Source organism: Panthera pardus, unplaced genomic scaffold (genome assembly GCF_024362965.1).
Source record: "Panthera pardus isolate Hobbes unplaced genomic scaffold, ASM2436296v1 HiC_scaffold_1, whole genome shotgun sequence".
Lineage (NCBI taxonomy): Eukaryota > Metazoa > Chordata > Mammalia > Carnivora > Felidae > Panthera > Panthera pardus.
The window spans coordinates 24,164,996-24,186,874 of NW_026526654.1; the positions used below are offsets into that span (position 1 = coordinate 24,164,996).

At 42.6% G+C, this 21,879-nt stretch overlaps 2 protein-coding genes across 9 annotated transcripts in view; one reads left to right on the forward strand and one right to left on the reverse strand.

Moving 5' to 3' along the window:
* Positions 1-2,169, forward strand: part of DZIP1 (DAZ interacting zinc finger protein 1) — a 55,702-nt gene extending 53,533 nt beyond the window's left edge. For all 5 annotated transcript variants that reach the window (XM_019444066.2, XM_019444069.2, XM_019444067.2 and 2 more), the window contains one exon: positions 1,108-2,169. In XM_019444066.2, coding sequence (XP_019299611.2) covers positions 1,108-1,184 — 77 coding nt within the window. In that variant the 3' untranslated portion in view covers positions 1,185-2,169. The remainder of the gene's footprint in view (positions 1-1,107) is intronic.
* Positions 2,170-3,512: 1,343 nt separating this feature from the next.
* The window catches only part of CLDN10 (claudin 10), a 112,436-nt gene continuing 94,069 nt past the window's right edge, over positions 3,513-21,879 (reverse strand). For 3 of the 4 annotated variants that reach the window (XM_053894371.1, XM_053894406.1, XM_053894335.1), the window contains exons 2-5: positions 19,108-19,269; positions 18,938-19,019; positions 4,459-4,566; positions 3,513-3,849 (exon numbers count right to left, since the gene is read on the reverse strand). In XM_053894371.1, the coding sequence (XP_053750346.1) occupies positions 3,726-3,849; positions 4,459-4,566; positions 18,938-19,019; positions 19,108-19,269 (476 nt within the window). In that variant the 3' untranslated portion in view covers positions 3,513-3,725. The remainder of the gene's footprint in view (positions 3,850-4,458; positions 4,567-18,937; positions 19,020-19,107; positions 19,270-21,879) is intronic. The other variant, XM_053894431.1, reaches the window with a different exon arrangement.

Genomic DNA, 21,879 nt, shown 5'->3' on the forward strand with positions numbered 1-21,879 from the left:
TCCGGGAACTTAAGTCTCAATGTATGTTTAATTTTTAAAATTATAAAATGTAATCTATGTATTTTTTAATCAAAGAAATTCTGCCCATGGTGAAAGCCAAGGGTCACAGAAGGGCTCCTCTGTGTGCCCCTCACCTCGTACGTTACCTCGAGTTCCCCCACATGTGAGTAGTGGGTTACGCTAGTGTCCAGACTCAACACCTGTAGATGTTAACTGTTGGTGTCCTGCTAAGACAGACGGGGGGTCTGGCTCATTTTCTCCCCTCACTACACCTCTCATGACCCCTCTTCAGGGTCTTCAGGCCCCTATTGGTAGCTTTAATACATGCAGACCTCTCCCTTTGTCCTTTCCATTTTCAGCAAGATCTCTTGCCACCTCACTCTGTAAGATGCCAAGAGGAGCCATTGCCATGTCCGCCCTTCAAGTCAACTTCTCTCTCCTCCAGGGTGGGAGCCGTGCCTATACTGCCACACCGTGCCCATCACCAGGTTGCCTGTGCTGTCTGAAGGTTGATTCTGACAGTCACAACCTGACGACCGTGTGTACATTACAGTAACTGTATGCACACGGGACCGAGAGGATGCTCTGAATACCTTCCCTTTCTCTTCTCCCCGTGGCATGACCTCACGCCCCTCAAAGAAAAGATGTCTAGAGGACACTCAAGTGGAAATCTCTGCACCACACTATTTTGGTGGCTCAGCACACTTCTTAACATCATATTAAAGCCCACATCCCCTAGAAAATCCTTTTTTTTCCCCACCATTTAATTCCTACTTGGCTTATTATAATTTGATTCTGCTTTCTTTACACCTACTACTCAGAGTCCGTAACAGTGACAAAACATTATCGAGCACAGTCAGGATCCAGACCCTGTGCTGAATGCAGGGAAGGAGAGATGCTGAGTGGAAGCCTCCACGTAGGGGTCCAGTGAGGGTGTCCAGGAGACGTGGCCATTCCGTGGCCAGACTGCACCCAGCCTCCTCCACAGCCTGCGGACGCTGGGGCCTGCGGATGGGTGAACAGACTCAGACACCCAAGTTTCGGAGTTTTACAGGCTCCTCAGTGTGCTGGTTTGATCACTCAGGCCTCCTCTTCCTCCCCCCACAGGACTTCAAGATGAATCAAGCACGTTGAAAAGCAGCTTAGTAACTGTGACTGATTGGAGTGACTCTTCAGATGTGTGACTACAGCCCCAGAGTCAGAAGGTCCAGACGCCAACAGGATTTCAGTAATCTGCCCACAGGATCCTTAACGCTCTTGCCCTACGGTATTTCCCACAAGAACAAGGAAGCGGATTCAAAGAACAAGGGTCTCTTTAACAGCACCTAATTCAGTATTGAAAACAAAAACTGTCAACAGTATTTCGAAGCATACAAAGGTGTTTAAGACTTCTGCTGCTTAAAAATAATGTGTCATTGAAGTCATAAAAAGTTTTCTCTTCAGAGCAGTACTCTAGTGTTTAAGCGCATTTTTTCGACTAATTTTTAAGTGAATTTTTTTTAAACTTATAGCCAGTTTGGGTTCGAATTAAAGCTTTTTTTTTAAATACCTTTCTTATATACATTGTCACACTGGAAGTGATTTATTATAAAATTCTGTTAGTATGCTTAAAACTGAATTAGTGGAATCAGTGAAATCTTACGAGTAGACTGGTTATTTTTCACATAGAAATAAGTTTAGAAATATAAAAATATAGCTAGGCCCACGCTAAATACATTTTCCAGAAGTACCTGTACCAGACTCAGCTTTGAGCCATTGTAAGCATGTTGTTATTAAACAATTATTTTAGAACTTTAAACACCATTTCTGCAGTATAACCTTTACCTTGGATATTTTATGAATAAAATGTAGCTGTTTTAAACATCAAGTTATCAGAATATGAAAAGATTGGGTCATTACTGAATTCATATGTGTATGTAGGGTTTTTCCCCCCTTTTTTCAAATGCCCAACCCATATTATAAAATACCTCAAAACTATTAGTTCTGTTCTTAACAATTGTCAATGGTCGCAAAGTTCATATAAACTGTTTTTTGCATTTTTTGTACTTTGTGGTACTACGTGTACTCTTGTTTCCAAAAAAAAAGGTAACATTTTAACTAATGGTCTGTTGGGTTTTGGATGTCTTTTTCAATTTGCCAACCTTTTAAGTAAAGGCCTCCATTACATCACTGTGACTGTAGCTGAGTTACTCATTAAAGACAGTTCTGAGCTAAACTTACTTTATTTGGGGGGGGGGGGGGGCGGGGGGCGGGGGTAGGCTTGCCCTGTTAGCTGTGCCACAACAGCCTAATCTAAAGTCACAACAATTTATTATGCTTCTGCCCCTCCCTGCCCCTTCCTCGCCCCTTCCTCCGGGGGTCCCTTTCACTTGTCTGCTTGCACCCTTTCTAACACTTCCCCCAGGCCATTTTATGCAGATGTACTCGCTTTGTATGTAAGTGCTTTCAAATTTTCATGTAGTAGGACAGAGATAAGCAACACACAAAAGCCACATCCTGCCTGCAAAGGCACAGGGGCCACTGTGTTATTTCAACCTTATTTAAACAGATACTTATTTAACAGATACTTATGTAACAGACCTTGGGTCTGTTTTGCTTTTTTAACATGCATCATTAGTTCCTTTAATCAGAACAACTTCATAATCCTCATCCTGAAGATGTGCCAAAAGGAGGGGCGCCTGGGTGGCTCAGTTGGCTAAGCATACGACTTCAGCTGAAGTCATGATCTCGCGGTTCATGAGTTTGAGCCCTGCCTCAGGTTCTTTGCTAACAGCGCAGAGCCTGCCTGGGATTCTCTCTCTCCCGCTCTCTCTCTACCTCTTCCCCACTTGTGCGCGCTGTCTCTCAAAATAAACTTAAAAAAAAAAAAGATGTGACAAAAGAAGAATTATTAAGTAACTTGCCGGAGGCCATTCGGCTAGGAAGTGACAAGAGCAGGCTTTCCCTGGGCTCCAAGCTCCGTGTCTGCCACATCTTCACTCCTGACGGAAGGGGGTGGACTTCTGCCAAGTGAGCCCCAAATTTAAATTAAGTTGGCACATCTGTGTTGCAAAAGCAGGTGCCACCCAGGCTCCAGGACCTTCCTCTGCGGGCTCCAAAGTCAGGCATGATCAGCATCTCTCACTCAGCTCATGCTGATGCTCCGCTCCAGAACCTGCTTTCTACAGAGACACCCAAGCAGTTATTGAAGGTGGACATGCCAGGCAATGGGCAGGAGCCCTTCCTTGAGCGCTCACAGAGATCGCAGTAGTGACAGGCGTAAGAAACCACAAGTCAATGCTACGCAGACTGTAACCTGTCCATCAACCCACGCATCTTTCGAGGAACAGGCTCGGATTGCCCCCACACTGTTCACAAGATACCACTCCTTAATACCCCTTCTATTTAATATATGAAGGAAAAGAAGGAATGGGGGCAAAGACTGCAACGTCTGAATGATTAAGGATACGTTACAAATCCTTGATCCTTCGGTGCTAAATGCATGTTCTATAAATGTATCAGATATATACAAATCCTGTAAATAACCTGTTTATTTTCTTATAGAAAGCCACAACAGAAAATGATTAGTATATAACTGTGTAAGAACATTTACATCCATACAATCAGCAAATTCTCCAAATTCATGTTTTAAAAATAGTTTGAGTGTGAATTACAGGAGGGCCTTGCGGGGATCATCTGTGAACAGTTCACTTTTATAGTAAAGACAGCTCGCGGCGGTTTTCCTTTCAGACATAAGCATTTTTATCAAACTGTTTTGAAGGGTTTGTGGTTTTAAGATCTCCTCCTGCGCCAGGATATTTCGTCCGAGAAGACATGACAGATGTGGCCCCGTTGTATGCGTATCCCATTCTGCAAGGCAAAACACCGAGAGCCCGTTTTCTTACACGGAGGGTAGAAACCATTTCCCCCATTTCTGTCCCAGCCAAGTTTCAGAGCCTCCCTGACTACTTTTAGTTAGCACTCTCTCTTGTACCCCCAAACATTTCCCTGCCATTTCTGACCAGTTAGCGGGACCACGGGAATCTCAGCAGAGGAAACTCATGGCTTGTTCATTTGTTGTTTCTCTTTTAAAACTCCTCTTCCTGGACCCTGGGGGACCCTAGTGACCTTCATCAGTAATGTCTGCCCATGTGAAAATGATGAGGTCAAGGTGAAGAATACACCACACCCTGTCATAAGACCCGTCTTTCTGCTTACAGAAATAGCTTTGGAATGTAAGAATGATGAGCTCTGTTTTTTAAACTAACTTTAACGAAGTATATATTTATTCCATTCAATATATTTATTATATTGAATATTATATTCACTATATATTCCTCACTTTTGCCAATTCTAGTTTTTTGAAGTTTCTTTTTTGTTGTGTTTTGTTTTTCGACGTGTCTAAGAATCGTGTGAGCGATCTAGAACCTGCCGCACGTGTAGTAACTTTAACAGGTCATTTTTATCTCTTTTTCATACCTGGGTGTTTTGTTGTTGTCAGATATTGAAAAGCAAAATATGACACCACCAATTATGCAGAGTGAGGCTCCCGCCCATCCAATAAACAGAGCAGCTCCTAATTCATACCTGTGAGGAAGCATTACACATGCATTACGGCTTACTTCTTTTGGGGAGTAAACAGTATTTAAGACCTAACAAGCCAACCTTTACTAATGCTCATCAGAAATTGCCGCTGCAGCTTGCAGAGGAAATAAGAACACTTGTATCTGCATAACGCCTTAAACTCTATTCAAAGTGTTTTTCTGGCCATCACTTGATTGTATCTCCCCAATCTCCCGAAAGGAAGAGGAAGTGATCCCTGCAGGCGAGGCAGAGGCAAAGCCAACTGCAGAGCCCAGGCCTCCTGACTCAACCAGTATCTTTCCTCTGGGCTCTAAGGCTCACAGAGCTTTCCATCTATTTATTCTGTTGCACAGGGTAATTTATTATTATTTTTTTTAATGTTCATTTATTTTTGAGAGAGGGAGAGAGGCAGTGCAAGCAGAGGAGGGGCAGAGAGAGGGAAACAGAGGATCTGAAGTGGACCCTGTGCTGACAGCAGTGAGCCCAATGTGGAGCTCGAACCCACGAACCGCGAGATCATGACCTGAGCCAAAGTCGGACGTTTCACCGACTGATCTCCCCAGGCACCCCACACAGGGTAAATTATTCAGGTAGACTCTGGTTAGAAAATGGAAGGTTGCCTTTGCTTTCAGTTTAATTCCATTTCATAAACATCTATTTGCAAATCACGTACAAATACACGTTGAAGATCAGCAGAATGTGCCATCCCCAAAGAGGCCACTTGGGCATGGGGATTATCTTGAATGGAAGGCAACTGAGAAGATACAAGAAAAGGTCTCTGCCCTTCCCCATTTGCCTAAAAGCAGGACATAAATTTGTAAAGATGTCCCCTGTGCCGCCTACCCCTCCTACCAAGAAGGACAGAAGTTAATCACCAGAGACAACAATACACTCTGATCAGCTCACAAACGGCACCAGGAGGCTCTCCATAACACTTTACTAACTAGCCCTGCCTTCCAGTACTTCCTCCATAGATCTGCCTTCCCACAATTTGCCGCCCTAGGAGCTCAGAAGCCCTGTCCCTTGTCTTGTCACCTGTGAGCGTATTGTTCTTTTGTTAAGATGCCATATAAGCCCAAGTTCTAACTGGCCCTTTGAGTTAGTCATCACTGGGTGCTCCCACGTGTATGCATGATGCTCAGGTTGACCAACTGTTTTTCTCCTGTTAAACCATCTTTTGTCAGTCTAATTTATAGGGTCTCAGCTGAGAACCTCGAAGAGTAGAGGGGGAAAGAGGTTAAATTTTTCCTCCTCTACAGAGCCCGTGAAAAGTCCGTGCTAGATAAGTGCTATCTTGCTTACCACCACAATCTAGTGGGAGACAAATACAAAATAACATCATTTAGTGATAGATTGCTAATAAACAATAAACACCTCCTATATGGCTGGTCACAGTACTCTGCTGATGCTTTGAGCAAATACAAAGATAGACAAGGCAGCTGCTGCCTAGGGGATGTCCCCACACAAAGGGGCAAATAATGCTACAGAGAACAAGAAAGGAAATCACTTACTGTGGAGGGCCAGAGGAAATCCTTTTAGGGGAGGAACACTCACCCAGAAAAACAAGTAAGGAATGAGAAAAGTATGCCAAAACGTTAGGGGCTGTGTGTTCTCATGCTTGCCTATGCTTTTTCTGAAGAATAGGGTTTTTTTCTTAATTAAAGAAGTGATCCTCAAGCTTTTTTGGCCCACAGACTTCCACTGCAAGGCAAAAACTGACGGATGCCATTCCCAGCCTAATGGTGGTTTTCAGGATAAAATGAATCCCAAGTGGGAGGGGTCTCTTTTGGTCATGCAGAATCCACAGAAGAGCTGAGACAGAAAAGCAGGGGGCGAGGGCGAGAAGGGACAAGGCAGGTCTGAGGTGGGCTCCCTCCCCAGCCTGCCCTCCAGAGGAGGTGCAGAGCCAGACTCAGGTCTCGAGGCCACACCACGCTGTTGACAGCATCTGGCATGCACCCACCACCTGTGCCTGTCCCGAGTTTTGCCTCGTCTGTTTCTACGTGCCATATCACTGACTGAACTCCCAGCCGGGCAGGACAGGATCTCTCCCATGATCTGAGTCACAGTAATGGTAATGGAAGAGTGACCTTGACTGCCAGCTTGGGGAAGCAGGAAGCGACCCTAACAGAAGATCAGGAAGGTATCGTCCACTCGCTCATTTTCAGATCTGGCTACAGAGGCAATTTCACAGCCTGTGTTCACAGTTGGGAAGAAGTGATGCACACAACACATGCTGCCCTGTGGTCCCTTCTTTTCTCTGTCGTGTTGCCTTCTCTGGGAAACCCAGGTGACAGCTGAAGCGAGTACAACAACAGGGGGCAGCACATCATCCCGCACTAGAGCACTAATTATGCTCCCGTAAACAAGAATCTTCTCCAACCGCTCCCACTAGTGGCGATGGCAGAAACAGAAGACTGGGGTAAAGTGCAACAAAACACCTTCAGCCTGCACAAAAACACTGGACCGAAAGGACTCAAGGCTGAAGTGCACTGATGAAAAAGAGCTGGCCGGACCAAGAGTGCAAAGTTCACGGTTTTATAAAAGATGCCTACATTAAACACCATGCAATCCACCTAAAAAGGATATCCTGGATTTCTACCACCAGCTCTTCTTTTATGATGTTTGAACACAATTATGCACATAAAACCAGCAGACTGCCTGCCAGGTCGTTAGATGTAGGTCATTCGACCTCTTCAAAACATCCGTGAGTCCTACAGCAAGCTGCTCTCAGATGCCCCCCGTCACGCTTTCGCTGCAGACGGCTAACAGTGAGCACACTGAACATTTCTACTTGGAGGACAGGACTGTGGGATTACGGTCTAATGGTACTTTCTGTTTTTCTCTATCGTGGGCCTCCCATTAGAGTTCAGGCTGTCTTCACTCCTAATAAAAGCGTGACTTAGTTATTACTCTTAGTGTACATACCCCCGGAAGCAACAGTCTAAGGTTTTTCTTAAAAAATATTGAGCTTTCTAAAATCAGATTCCAGGGCCGGATACCATGGTCGATTAAAAATAAGTCTCTAATTATTAATAGTGGTCAATCAGGGGTGACAATCATAGAAATCATAAACTACAGCTTGGCACTGTGAATTCGCTCAAAGGAGCATGCAAACATGTACACAGTGTCGTCACAAATCAGAGGATAAATTACTCAGGCAGGAAAAATGTTGGGACTTGTGTCTTTATACTCATTTAAGCCATCCTGAACCTTCTGCAAGAATCATGAGTTTGTCTTATATTAAAAACAGGTTCAGGGCACCGGGGTGGCTCAGTCAGTTAAGTGTCTGACTTTGGCTCAGGTCATGATCTTGAATACATGAGTTTGAGCCCCACATCAGGCTCTGTGCTGACAGCTAAGAGCCTGGGGCCTGCTTCGGATTCTGTGTTGCCCTCTCTCTCTGCCCCTCCCCTGTTCATTCTCTCTCTCTCAAAAATAAACATTTTTAAAAAATTTTTAAAAATACTGGCTCGCTTATTCCTGACTTTTAATATATTTTCATGTTATTTAACTTTAAGTCAGTAAATTCAGACTCTATTCCAAGAAAAGTACCATTTCCATTTGAGATCCTTGTGAGTTCTCTCAGAGACAAATAGTACTCAGAGCTGAAGTCTTTAAGAGACTCCACATCTACATCAGCAATTTCTAACAATTTGGTTTTGTGACTTGGTTCTTTCTCTTGCAGAGACTTTTTCTTCTTCATTCTGTGGAAAGACACGGATAGCAGACTTACTCAGCAAGGACTCAAATTCGCACCTATCAGTGTGCATGATCTGGCAAAAACTGGCTGGTATTATTGAAACACAGGATTGAGAGAGCACTATAATATCCACTCAAATCTGTTCCAGAGCATGTTTCCTTTGACACTGACTGGGAAGCTTAGTCTCTGCCTGGAAAATCTTTCTCCGTTTATTTGGTAATACTAAGAAGCTGACTTCAATGCCTCCGAAGATTACCAAATTTCAGATGCTCTGTTGCAGGGCTTTCTTTCATTAACAATATCCTCCTGGCCCCACACCAGCTTCCCCACTCAGAGCGTGCCCTCTTTATTGGACTGTTACGATCGCCAACATTTCTTCATTATTCTGAAAAGTTCTAAATCTGCTTAGCACCAGACAGATCCATGATTGTCAGGGGGAGGACAGAGCTCCATTTTATGGATCAAAATATTGTTTCTACAGTATCTCAAATAATCCTCTCAGTTGATAGGACTAATAAAAAGCTGCCTATATGACTTTAATTCACTTATGTAATTGAATGTAAGTTAGCAAGCAGGGGAAAACTTTACTTATATATAATCACTTAAAATTTCCCCCAAAAAAGAACCATAAAGAACTAAGGCATTAAAATGTCCTTTGAACTGGGATGCCTGGATGCCTCAGTCAGTTCAGTGTCCGACTTCAGCTCAGGTCATGATCTCAGGATTTGTGGGGTCAAGCCCTTGCACTGGGCTCTGTGCTGACAACTTAGAGCCTGGAGCCTGCTTCAGATTCTGTGTCTCCTTCTCTCTCTGCCTATCCCCCACTTGTGCTCTCTCTCTCTCTCTCAAAAATAGACATACATACATACATACATACATACATACATACATACATACATATATACAACCATACATAAATAAAACACCCTCTGAAGTATTGGGTGAAATTATTCTCACCCGCCTGGCTGTGCCTGGGGCCCTAGAGAGCTAGTACCACACTTGGAGGCCTTCATTCTAATCATCTCATACTTCAACTCATATTTCAGCCCTATAACCTTCATGGTAATCCGAGGGAATGGACTGAAGAACCCCTTTTATTTGCACCTCCTATTTTTTTGTCTTCCTTGCATCCAAACCCATTATGACTTATTTGCCATCTATGGGGAGCTTGTGTAGCCTACCCAGGTCACCACCACAGAAATAATGTGCCAGGAGGCATTGTGCTCATCATGTGTTTTGAGGTGTACAAGAGAAGGACAGCTCTGGTCTCAAGGATCTCAGAGTCTAGTGACAATAGTCAGATAGTAAGCAAGTAACACTAGCAAAGTACAATGAAATTTAACAACAGCATCAGAAGAGTATGTTTTTGCCAAGTAAACATTACCTGTTCTCCCAGATCCACTCAGACGTCATTCAGGTGAGTGTCTACAACTATAACCAGCATTACTGTCAGCTCACTGTACTAGGATTTTTGTGTGTGTACTAAGAATTTTTTTTTGCATAATTACATTCAATCTTCATTACAATCCTGAGAGATAGGTATTGCTACCTCATTTTACAAATGAGGAAGCTGAAGCTCAGGGAAATTAAATTACTTGCCACATACCTCAGCTAAGTAAATGGTAAAACCAGGATTTAAAACTCATAACTGTGATTCCAAAACTCAAGCTCTTAACCATCACTCTTTCTTCCCTTTACGTAGTATACCTTAGCTAAGTAAAAGATTTTATCAATATGAGAAAATACCATCAATGCAATATATTCTTATTTGTCATTTCAGAGAGATGGGCGTTTTCTCTCTCTGCGGCTCACTGCCTTCTCAGTGGCTCACAAGCTCCAGGGTATGGAATTTTTTCTGAATTCCCCTCAGGCTGTCTTTTCACCCAGCACAAAAAGAGGTGAGTGTAGTAATTAAAATCAGGGCATGTTGGACTGGAAAAAACAGAAAATGCAGCGCCTCCAAAAACAAAACAAAAAGTGTTTAGCGAGTGAAAAAAAATCTCCTTGTACGACCCCCAGAGGAGCGAAGTGACCTTGCTGTAAGTCGCAGAGCTAGGAGTCAGGTCTTTGGCATCTGGAATAGCGTTTTTTCAAACACATTGTCTTACTCCTCATTTTAACAAGAGTGGTAGCAGCCAAAATAAATATTCCAGTTAACTGAAAACTAACGATCGATCAATTGATCGATCATGTATCTCTATCGAGTTTAAAGTTTAGAAAGCATACCACGTATTACCAACATAAACATTTTAAAATTGAATTCCACTGGCATGCCATTGTTTTAAAGATTACTACCTAAAATAAACGTTCTTCAGCTCATAGGCTTATATAATCCAAGGTCTAGATAACTACATGAGTAGATTTTATATTAAATAAGTATTCTGCAGGTATTATCTACAAACACTCCTCCCCCCGCCCCCCCCCACCCTCTCCTGGGGGCCCAGTTACAAGGATGGGCTGCCACATGCCCACCCAGCCTGTGTACCTCCCCACCCTGCTCACAGTCTAGCTTTCCCTTACACAATCCCATCGGCTAATGGTTTCTCTCCCACTGCCCTCAAGATGCCACAGGATTTCTCACCCGAAGCTTCCAGGAGACTTACAAAGTACTAACAGGTACCTCCCAAATGGCGGCTAACGTAGAATTTAAATAATAAGCATCCACTTCTACACGGAAACTTCATGCAGAATTCTCACATTTAGGAAACCCAAAATAAAGATTGATCTTTTTGGTGTCAGTTCTAAATTGCTTTCCTGTGGCTAGATTAAAACAGACATACATGCGTTTCTTTTCTATGTGCTGTGATTTATCAACAAAATTCTACAAACGTTATATATTAATAACATGCTGATGTGGTAAGTGCTCTAGCTACGTTATTTTCTTCCGTCCTCTTCACACTGAGAAGCAGGAGGGATTACCTCTCTTATCCAGACAGACAACTGCAGCTCCCCTAAGATCCCAGAGGAGCGAGGGCAGGGACAGGAGCTGAGCCGGGGTGTAACTCTGAAACCTGCCTCTTAGCCTATCTGCCGCCACCCCCCCTCCAACCATCTGCACGCACAGGAAGTATCTTTACAGAAGCCCTAATTCCTGCCAAGTATTCACGGAAATTAAAAAAAAAAAAAATTCACAGTGTAACAATATAATATTAGCTAAGGTAAATTACAACTTAAAAGAAATATGTCCTGTCCCCCAAAATCACATAGGCCAATTCCAAAACAAATCTGTTGTTTAGCTCGATCTCCAGTCATATGGAGAATTGGGGGGTTTCCTGGGCCCTCTTTGGTTTTAAGTGAAAATGATGTGCCGAGTCCTTATACTCAAAGCAGGCAGCAGGCGTGATAACGTGTTCGCACACACGCTGTGAAGTCTGAACAAGCAGACACTGCAGAGGGGGCTGTGCTTCAAGACAGGAAATTCCTGGAACGTCGAAGCTGCCTTGCGACCCCTGAGGGCATGGCCAGAGCTTAGAGTCCGTGCGTGCACAGGTGAGTGTGCGCATCTGCTTGTGTTAAGAGAAAAAACATACGGATGAATTTGCAGCAAAAGAGCCTGAGTCATTTAAAAGCAGATCCCGCATTTTATTCAGAATCCCCCACGGGCTACCTGAAAGTGTCTCAGAATCAAACCAGGGACAGATGTATGCAGGATGGCTCTCTTGGGAAGGGTCTCAAGAATGTCTATGAATTTGACAGTTCCTGGGGGTTGCACGTCTCCAACTCAATGCTACGACTGAGGCGATTAGAAAAAAAGAAGAAATTACTCAAGCCTTGTTTCTTTTAAATGGTTTCTTTTAAATGGTCCCTTTCAAACCTGCCTTCTATTTGAGAGCCAAGCGTCTTAACAACAGTTATCACTTCTACCGGGCTTCCAACATTTCAATATTCATTACTCTATGGCTCACCTTAGTACACGACCTCAAGTAATGAACTGCGACATTGATGCACGCTGCTAAGGGCCAGTATCCTTAAAAATAACAGTGAACATTTACTGAGTGCCTACCGTGTGATGCATGCTTCTAAAGAGCTGAATATTTATATCCCTCCATAGCACAGAGGAGGGACGCAGGACACAGAAAAGACACGGACCTTCTTCAAGGTTATACAACAAATAAGCAGCAGAGCCGGGCTTTCCTCCCAGGCAGCCAGGAGGTGCTGGACCCAGGGCCTCGCTCTTTGACACTGTGTGTATGCTGCCTCCTGCCCTCATGTCCACATGACATGCCCGTAGGTCCCAGACATCCACAAACATGCTCAGTCTTCCCACTCCAAGAGAGATGCAGACAGACAGTCCTATAACACTGCTGACCGGCCTCCTTGCTGTAAATGTCATGGAGCAGGCACTAGGCACAAGAGACTCCAAAATCAGCAAGATGTGGTCTCTGCCCGCAGATGCTCCTGGTCTGGTTTGGGACAGGAACCAGTAAGTAAGTGCTAACTGCACGGCAGCATTATGACAGAAGCACCAGGTGGTGGAACAGGAGCACACGGGAGGGCACCTCACCCAGAACACAAGTCCTGCAGGATGGCTGGTGTCAGCCAGCATGTGAAAAGGAAAGGGAAAGGGGGCTTAGGGGTCCGAGTGGAGTCACCAGGAAGCATGGCAAACTGGCAGGAATTGTGACTCCATGTACTGGCCAGTAAAAACAAAACACAGTTGCCCAACACTTGATTCGCAAGCATATTTTTAAAGTCACGCTAGTGTTAACAAAAGCATCCGAGCCATTATGGTGATCTGAGCCACCACTGAACAGCGAAGGCACAGGGTAACGCTTCTTAATATTTAACAGCTGAATTGTTTTGTTCTTAATACATGGTACCTCCAAGGAAGCCCTTATCCAAGAATCTGTGAGCTGTTTACCAACATTAATTCATTCTCCAAATAACTCACGAGTGGAGTAAGCCTAAATAAACGAACATCCATAATTCATTACATTATAATAATGACAGAAGTCAGAAGCCAAATATGCTGGCAAGGTCACGTAGTGAGATTGATATTCCTTTGAACTTCACCCAGGAAAATGTGTAATCTAGAAAGGTACCTTCTAGAATGATCTACTTGAATGATCTACTGTTCATTTAACTGGACAGACAGCAAGCATGAGAACATTTATCAGAGAGTAGACAGCTGTTTATTTCTAACTACTAAATAGCCACAGAGGTGAACAGGTTTTCCCAAGTAAAGCTGAAATCCTAAAGTAGAAACTAAATATATGCCAAGAATGAGTGTTAGAGATAAATAAGTCCACGGTTTTAAACACTCTGAAAATAAAAAAGCCTGAAGGATAAGACCTGAATATGAGAATATCTGAACCAAAATACTAATAATAAATTTCATATACTAAAAGAGAATAAATCTAAGATTATGACGTCCCATTTCTTCAATTAGGGCATTTGGTTTAATGCTCCAACATTGCACAAATTTGAAAAGAAGTTTCTTTGTGTCAATAAATTCTTACTTGGAACAGTTTATTTAAGAAAACAAATCAAGACCTTTAGGAAGTTAAGTCATTCGGACAACAAAGCAGTAGTGGAAATAATAACTGAATTAAATCTCAACTCCCTGGAGGGTGGGTCACAGGGTAGTGGATGCCTGGTACCATAAACTTGAGAATGGTAGACTTTTTTGGATTTGGTAGGTTTTATTTTAATAAAAAGGAGGAAGTTGGTTTGAAACAGCCAAAGGGAAGAGTTGGGAAATCTTTTTCAAGGCTTTGCAGCAGCCCATCCTGGAGTCATGAAACATAATCACAACTTGAATGAACGCAAGAGAAGCAAAACAAACGCAAAAAAAAAAAAAAAAAAAAAAAAGGTGGGGGCCGGGTTGGGGGGCATGGCAGAAACGACCACAGTCAGATGTAACTCTTTAAACAACTGCAATTGTGGGGGCACCTGGGTGGCTCAGTCGGTTAAGTGTCCGACTTTGGCTCAGGTCATGATCTCATGGTTCATGAGTTTGAGTCCCGCCATGGGCTCTGCACTGGTAGCTTGGAGCCTGCTTCGGATTCTGTGTCTCCCTCTCTCTCTGCTCTTCCCCTTCTGGCACTCTGTCTCTCTCCCTCTCTCTCTCAAAAATACATAAACATTAAAAAAAAAAAAAAAGAATTACATTTGTGTTGTGACTACAGCCTGGGAGAAAGAACTTCCCAGATATATGGAGGGAGAGGAAGGATTTCGGAAATACAGAGCCAGGAGCATAGAGCGTGATACTGTTTTTAGTGCTACAGCCTCTGATCTTTACTCCAGCTGCACTAGAAGCCACTCATCTTTTCTCACCAATAAAGTGCCTACTGAGTTCCTTGCACATAGTAGGAACCTAGCAGGAATTTTGTTTCTGTGTTTCTAACTTAGGCAACCAAGGTAGGTCTTACATAGGAATGTCCTGGAAATCCACAGAAAAGATTCAATTAATATAGCACAGAATCTTTTTATTTTTTTGAGGGGGGGGCACAAGTGAGTAAAGGGGAGAGAGAGAGAGAGAGAAGCAGGGTCACCCAAAGCGGGGCTCATGTTTTACCCAAAGTAGGGCTCGAGCTCACCCGATATGGGACTAGAACTCATGAACCGTGAGATCGTGACCTGAGCCAAAGTCAGATGCTTCATGACTGAGCCACCCAGGTGCCCTAATATAGCACAGAACCTTAAGAAAAACAAAACAAACATCAAAAAAACTAGATTCTGAGCCCAGACTGTCTTCCAGTGCATTTCAGGGCTCGGGTATGGGATAGCTAGGATTTGCTCACCAGAAATTTAAAGTAGAGCACACCACAAGCAGCTGTCTTCACTGCCTTCCTAAAGGCCAAGCACACATGTGACTGTGGACAGGGAGAGATGTCACTTGGTGGTAGCTAGTTTTAGGAAGCGGAGTGTGTGATACGGATGGGAGAGAGGAGTGAGTGTCCTTCCTTCTCTCCTCAGTGGGCTGACACCACAGGAAACTTTTCCCCTAACTCTGAAAGGACTACCTCTGCAGATAAGACTCACTTGCCAGGCACTGTGCTTGGCTAATAAGACAGCGATGAAAGGGGCACTTTCTAATCTCAAAGAATTTACTCTCACGCAAGTGAATGAAGACACCAAAGAAAGTCAGAACCTTCCTGCTGTAGTACCTTCCAAATCTCAACCCACCTAGGGCTGTCCTGCCTTTAGCCCTGATTCTCCAAAGCATTCCTCAGTTCATGCACAAACTAAGTCAAAGACCAATGGCTGAATTTTTAGCAAATGCTAGCTGAGGCAACACTAGCCCCTAGAATATGCCAAATCAAAATCTCACTTTAGGGCGCCTGGGTGGCTTAGTCGGTTAAGTGTCCAACTGCGGCTCAGGTCATGATTTTGTGGTTTTTGAGTTCAAGCTCCACTCAGAGCCTGGAGTCTGCTTCAGATTCTGTGTCACCCTCTCTTTCTGCCCCTCCCCCACTCACAGTCTGTCTCTTTTTGTCTCTCAAAAATAAACATTAAAAAAAAAATCAAAATCTCACTTTAAAAATTCTAAGACCTATGAAATTAGTTTATTTTGTGTAGGTAGCCAATTTTTAACTTATTAATCTTTCAAATTTTTATTTCTCTGTCCTCTACTAGAAATGTTGATAAAAGGATGGGGCACCTGATAAAAGGATGGTGCTCAGTCGATTAAGCAACCAATTCTTGATTTTGGCTCGGGTCACGATCTCACAGTCATGAGATCAAGCACCACATTGGGTTCTATTGACACAGAGCCTGTCGTGGGGCCTGAACCCCAAAACATGAGATCACGACCTGAGACAAAAATCAAGTGGAACACTTAACCGACTGAGCACCCAGGTGTTATATTTTTAAGTCACTTCAGAAAAGGCTAATAAAAATATCTATAAAGATAAGCTACAATTAAAAATCAATCTTAACAGCTAATACAATACAGTAATCAATTTCCTCTTTTCTAATCAGTTCTGAGCATCTATATACACTCTCTTAATTTCCACATTAAGTCTATGAGAAAATTCTATTCTTAGCCTGATTTCAGGATGAGAATACGGAAACAGGAGGCAGAAGTTGAGAAGAGAGTGAGTGCCGACAGGACATGGGGGGGGATGAGGAAAACCCCTCCGAGTCCATATTTACTGAACTGAGTTTAACCAAAACCTGAAAGAAAATCAGAAATCCCAATGGCACCAAACTGAGTTAGGCGACTGAGCATACAGCAAACACAGAAGAAAAGTCACACAAAGGACAGACGCAAATTACTGGGCATATATGAATTAGCCTTGCTTGACCTTTTGAGGAATGATAAAAATGATTTTTAAGATTCTGCCAAAGACATCCTTAATAATTGTCAGGAAAATAAAGACAGCAATGTGGAAAAGATAATCCAGAAAAGGCAGCAATGTGTTTAATAAAATAAACCAGTTTTGTTGTAGATTTAGGATACCAAAGCCTGAAATAAAAATGTATCATTTAATGAAAATTATTAGTTCGTTTAAATATCATTAACGTGTTTCTTTTTTTTTAAATTTTTTTAAAATTTTTATTTATTTTTGAGAGAGAGAGAGAAAGTGGGAGGGAGGGAGGGAGGGATGGAGGGAGGGAGGGAGGGAGGGAGAGACAGCGTGAGCAGGGGAGGGGCAGAGAGAGAGAGGGAGACACAGAATGTGAAGCAGCCCCAGGCTCCGATGCAGGGCTTGAACTCACAGTGAGATGATGACCTGAGCCAAAGTTGGAGGCTTAAGAATTTAAAAATCAGAACGCATTTTTCCAACATAAGCAGGTGAGTAAAAATTACACTGGTGTCTCAAACACCCATTTTTGTTTCCCATTTAACAAAAGTTAAAATAGTTTTTGAAAACATGCAAAAAATATATATAGCATACTGTCACCAAAAATCATGAAACGGAGTATTATAAATCATGGGTCTTAGAGCAAGCATTCCTGGTCTGACTCATAGTCTAATCAGACAGTACCTAGTTGAGTTTAGGTTCCATTGCACACATTAATTGACCTCTTTCCTCATTTGAAAAAAAAAAAAAAAAAAAAAAAAAGGTTGTACCAAGAGAACCTACTTTATAAGGCTGTTCCAAGAATAAAACAAAATAATAAAACAGAATAATATTTGCAATGCTCTGCTTGGTACATGGGAGGGGCCCAACATGTGTTAGCTGCTATTTTCATTATATAAACATTTATTATTTATAAATAAAAGACACCAAAGACAGAACTAAAAAACCAATTCCCTGAAGAAACTTAAATCCACCAGAAAAAAGTAATGCACACCTGACCAGCTATTTTAGCAACTGTTTTTTAAAATCCTGTCACATTTTATCTGAAGACTGAAAGAGAAGCACCAGACTGGTTGTTAACTATACACGTACATACTGATGTGGCTTTCTACAGAGGTATGTGGGTATATTTTCATGGAAGACAAAATATTGCATATATCATTATTTCTAATTTGGTATCCCTGGGGTTTTCCCAAGGCAAAGAAATAAGCCTAGGGAAACTATAAAAAGCAATTGCCCATAGTTAAAAAAAACAACCATCAACAACAAACTGATCTGTAAATGCCAAAGCAACTGCCTGCAACCCAGACCGGTCACACATGGGTGGTGTCTGTACCACTCCGAGGGCATTTTTTAAAAACCCTGCAGGTGTGCCTGGGTGGCTCAGTCGGTTAAGCATCTGACTTCGGCTCAGGTCATGATCTCACGGTCCGTGGGTTCGAGCCCTGCGTCGGGCTCTGTGCTGACAGCTCAGAGCCTGGAGCCTGTTTCAGATTCTGTGTCTCCCTCTTTCTCTGACCCTCCCCTGTTCATGCTCTGTCTCTCTCTGTCTCAAAAATAAATAAATGTTAAAAAGAAATAAAATAAATAAATTTAAATAAATAAATAAAATAAAAACCCTGCATAATGTAGTTTCTTTATAAAGCTTTATTAAGTGGAGCTTGTTAAGGAGTTAATTTAAAAGGCTAATTAAAAATGAAAACATGAGGGGCGCCTGGGTGGCCCAGTCAGTTAAGCATCTGGCTCTTGATTTCAGCTCAGGTCATGATCTCCTGGTTTGTGAGATCGAACCCCGCGTCAGCAAAGAGCCTGCTTGAGATACTCTCTCCCTCCCTCTCTTTGCCTCCCCCACTTGTTCTCTCTCTCTCTCTCTCTCTCTCTCTCTCAAAATTGATGAATAAATATTTTTTAAACATGAAAAGATGATACTTCATTTAAATGTCATTTACAGATTGCTAATCTTCAGGAGCATGTTCCATGTCAGTGTTTGAAACCATGATGGAAACCGGCTCAGACACCAGCACCCGGCAAATGTCAATCTGGGTGGACAACAATCGAAGCAAGCTGTCAGTTTTTTGTTGTCTCACATCATCATCCTTTCCTCCCCACCTTACGTCTCTCTTCCACTTGTCCTCTACTTCACCCCAATTTAATGACGTACAGTGGATGAAGTCCAGAATTTCAAATGCTACGCCTTGAGCTTTTTAGACAAGACACTATGTGACACCAATGCAGTAATTAAATGCATCTTTTGCCAACATAGCACATGAAATGTTTACTCTTGAAATGATGTCATCAAATAGTATTTATCAGTGTCTCACTTTCACGAGCCATGTAAGGAATTTATGTATCTTAATTTAGAAGAGTCACTCGCATACATTTCCTAGAAGCTAGAAACATACAGACCAAGAAGAGGACTTACTTCTGCTCAACATAGAGAGGATCAAAGAATTCCGTTGTGATTTTGTTTGCGTAGAGGGAACAACCGGTCATTGAGCACAACCCTGCAAAGTATCAGAAGGAAAGTACCACGGTTAGTGTCATTTCAATAACATCGTGAAGTGCCTTGTTTGGGAGAAAGTTACTATTTACCTGACAGTATGAATACAATTCCAGCCAAACAAGCAATTTTAGCTTTAGCTTTATCTGAGCCTCCGACTTTGGTACACTTCATTCCAAACAGGGCAAATATGGAACCAAAAAAGCCCAGACTGACAGCGGCAATCATAAGTCCTCTACATGCCTGGATATAACCTGCAATTAGAGGTCATCTGTGTTAGCATAAAACACGTGGCTTTCCAGGGAGACATCCTCCTCATTTTGTACCATCCTTCTGAATGAGGGTTCCGTTCTCCAAAAAAAAATACCCATAGTGGTTAAAACACATAGTAAGAGAAGCCAGAAGGGAAAGCAAGTTAATCTATATGGAGTGCCTGTTCTATGTCACCCACTTTTAGGATTGCCCTATGCATAATCCTCAGGATAGATTCCTTGAGTGTTATTATTCCCACGTTCACGGAGGAGGACACTGAGGCACCAAAGGTTATATAGGCTATGTCAGAGATGAATTAGTAAGAGGCTGAAACGGATTCCATCCGCTTCTGACTATAAAATCCATGCGACGCTACCCCTCTCTGTAAGAAATACCATCCACCACCATCTCAACCCTCCTCCTCCTTTGTACATTGGACCTTTTATTCATTTTTTACTAATGTTTATTTATTTTTGAGAGAGAGAGAGTGAGCGAGCAGGGGGGGGGGGCAGAGAAGAGGGAGACTCAGAATCCAAAGTAAGCTCCAGGCTCTGAGCTGTCCGCACAGAGCCCCAAACACAGGGCTGTAACTCATGAACCATGAGATCGTGACCTGAGTCAAAGTCAGACGCTTAACTGACTGAGCCACTCAGGCGTCCCACATTCGACCTTTTAAATAGATGCTTTAATGGTTTTGACATTATAAAATTTATAATTGGGCAGCAAGGTGTTTCTGATATCAGTGAAAGCTTACAAATGAGACCAACTAGAATATCATCAGGAACCAATGATGAATTTAAATCAAGAAGTATTTTAATGACATTATTACTTTCAGGGCACATGGAATAAAACTAGGTTTCAAAAAGCAGTGGTTGTTCACTAAAAGAATATTTCATAATTATGAAATTCACTGGGTGCATATAAGTGGATGCTTTCTAAGCACCCTAAAACCTTGTTCTATTGGGTTGTCTGATCATCTTTTGGTACCACCCATTTTTTTTTAATTAAAAAAAATTTTTTTAATGTTTATTTATTTTTGAGAGACAGAGAGAGAGAGAGAGAGAGAGCAGGGAAGGGGCAGAGAGAGGGAGACACAGAATCCAAAGTAGGCTCCAGGCTCTGAGCTGTCAGCACAGAGCCCAACGTGGGGCTCAAACTCACCAACCATGAGATCATGACCCGAGTCGAAGTCAGACACTTAACCAACTGAGCCGCCCAGGTGCCCCACCGCCGATTTTCTTAATCACCTATTCTTATTTGCACAGCCAGGGTGGGGTAAACTTCAACGTGGCTTTTGTCCAGACACTAACAAATTTTAAATCAATAGAATTTAAACCAATACACTTTTAGCACAGAAGGTCATTTTCCTTTCAGCCGGAAACAGTGCCATGTATCAATCTGGTGTAGCAATGGCAGATCCTAGGTATAAGCAGATGTTCGTGGAGCCAATGAACAGGCATGTACATCAAGTTCACATGTGGGATTATTTTTTTAATTTGAAAAAACACCTCATAAAGACAGCAAGTCACTCATTCTTAGTGTTCAGGTAAAACCCACAATAAATAATAATTCTAAGACTACAGTAATTATAAATTCAAGAAATAATCCTGGCAGGTAGCCTCCAACCCACATTCCTTTGGGAAAGAATGAAATTTTAAAGTGTTAATACTATTCCTAGGGTCCATTTTAAAGAGTACAAAGAAGATACTCTGCTTAATTGCAACAAAGTTCGGCCTCCACCAATGCAGACTGCAAAGACAACGAACTTCTATTTTATAGCGTGAACAGCCTCCAGGAATAATTCCACTGGAGGTGAGGCTGTCAAAAACAGCAAAACAAGTTTATTTTTAGCCCAACAAGATAATGGAGGCTAATTTCAGTAGCAATAATCATACTGTAGGGCTATCTGGGTCTCTGCTGACCCGGGTTTTTTAAAAATTTCAACTCTCAGTCCCCTCGCCAGAAGCCAGGGAGCAGACAGAAGCACAGAGGGGAAGGCTGCTGGTTCCCTATAAGATTAAAGACCATCTACCAAGACAACCACTACTGGGACAGTGTGGTTTCATTTCTTCCTGAGACTTATAGTAATCTATGGTTTTGAGGTATGTTAGTGGATTCTCACTGCAATCACTACACAAAACAGCATGTGTGTAGACATAGCCTCTGTGATGCATGTTTTAAAAAATTAGCCTAGACAAGTTTATCATTTACTCGAGTCATCGTATAGTCTTTATGAACAGGAAATGCAGGAGCCTGGCAAATGGTTAAGGCCTACACTCTGATCATTTAGAACTCAAATGTGTTTTCCCAGATGAAAACAGTGGTATGAACCTCAGGCCGGTGCATGCAATCCTTAATATGACTTAATATGAAAATAACAGTAGTCTTTAAACTTTATTCAACCATGACTCATAGTATTTTTTTTCTGAGGTTCTCACTCTGTTCTCCTGTCTCAGCCCCCGTGCCTGCAGCAGGACTGGTCTCTTGGCATGAATATGAGAGGAGAAATACTGTTTCTGATGTGGTCGGGTCCTTCCCCGCGTGCCAACCAGAACCCTGACTTGGAGGGAAAGGCACCTCTCTCCAGCCTGGAACGGTAGCAGTAACTTGCT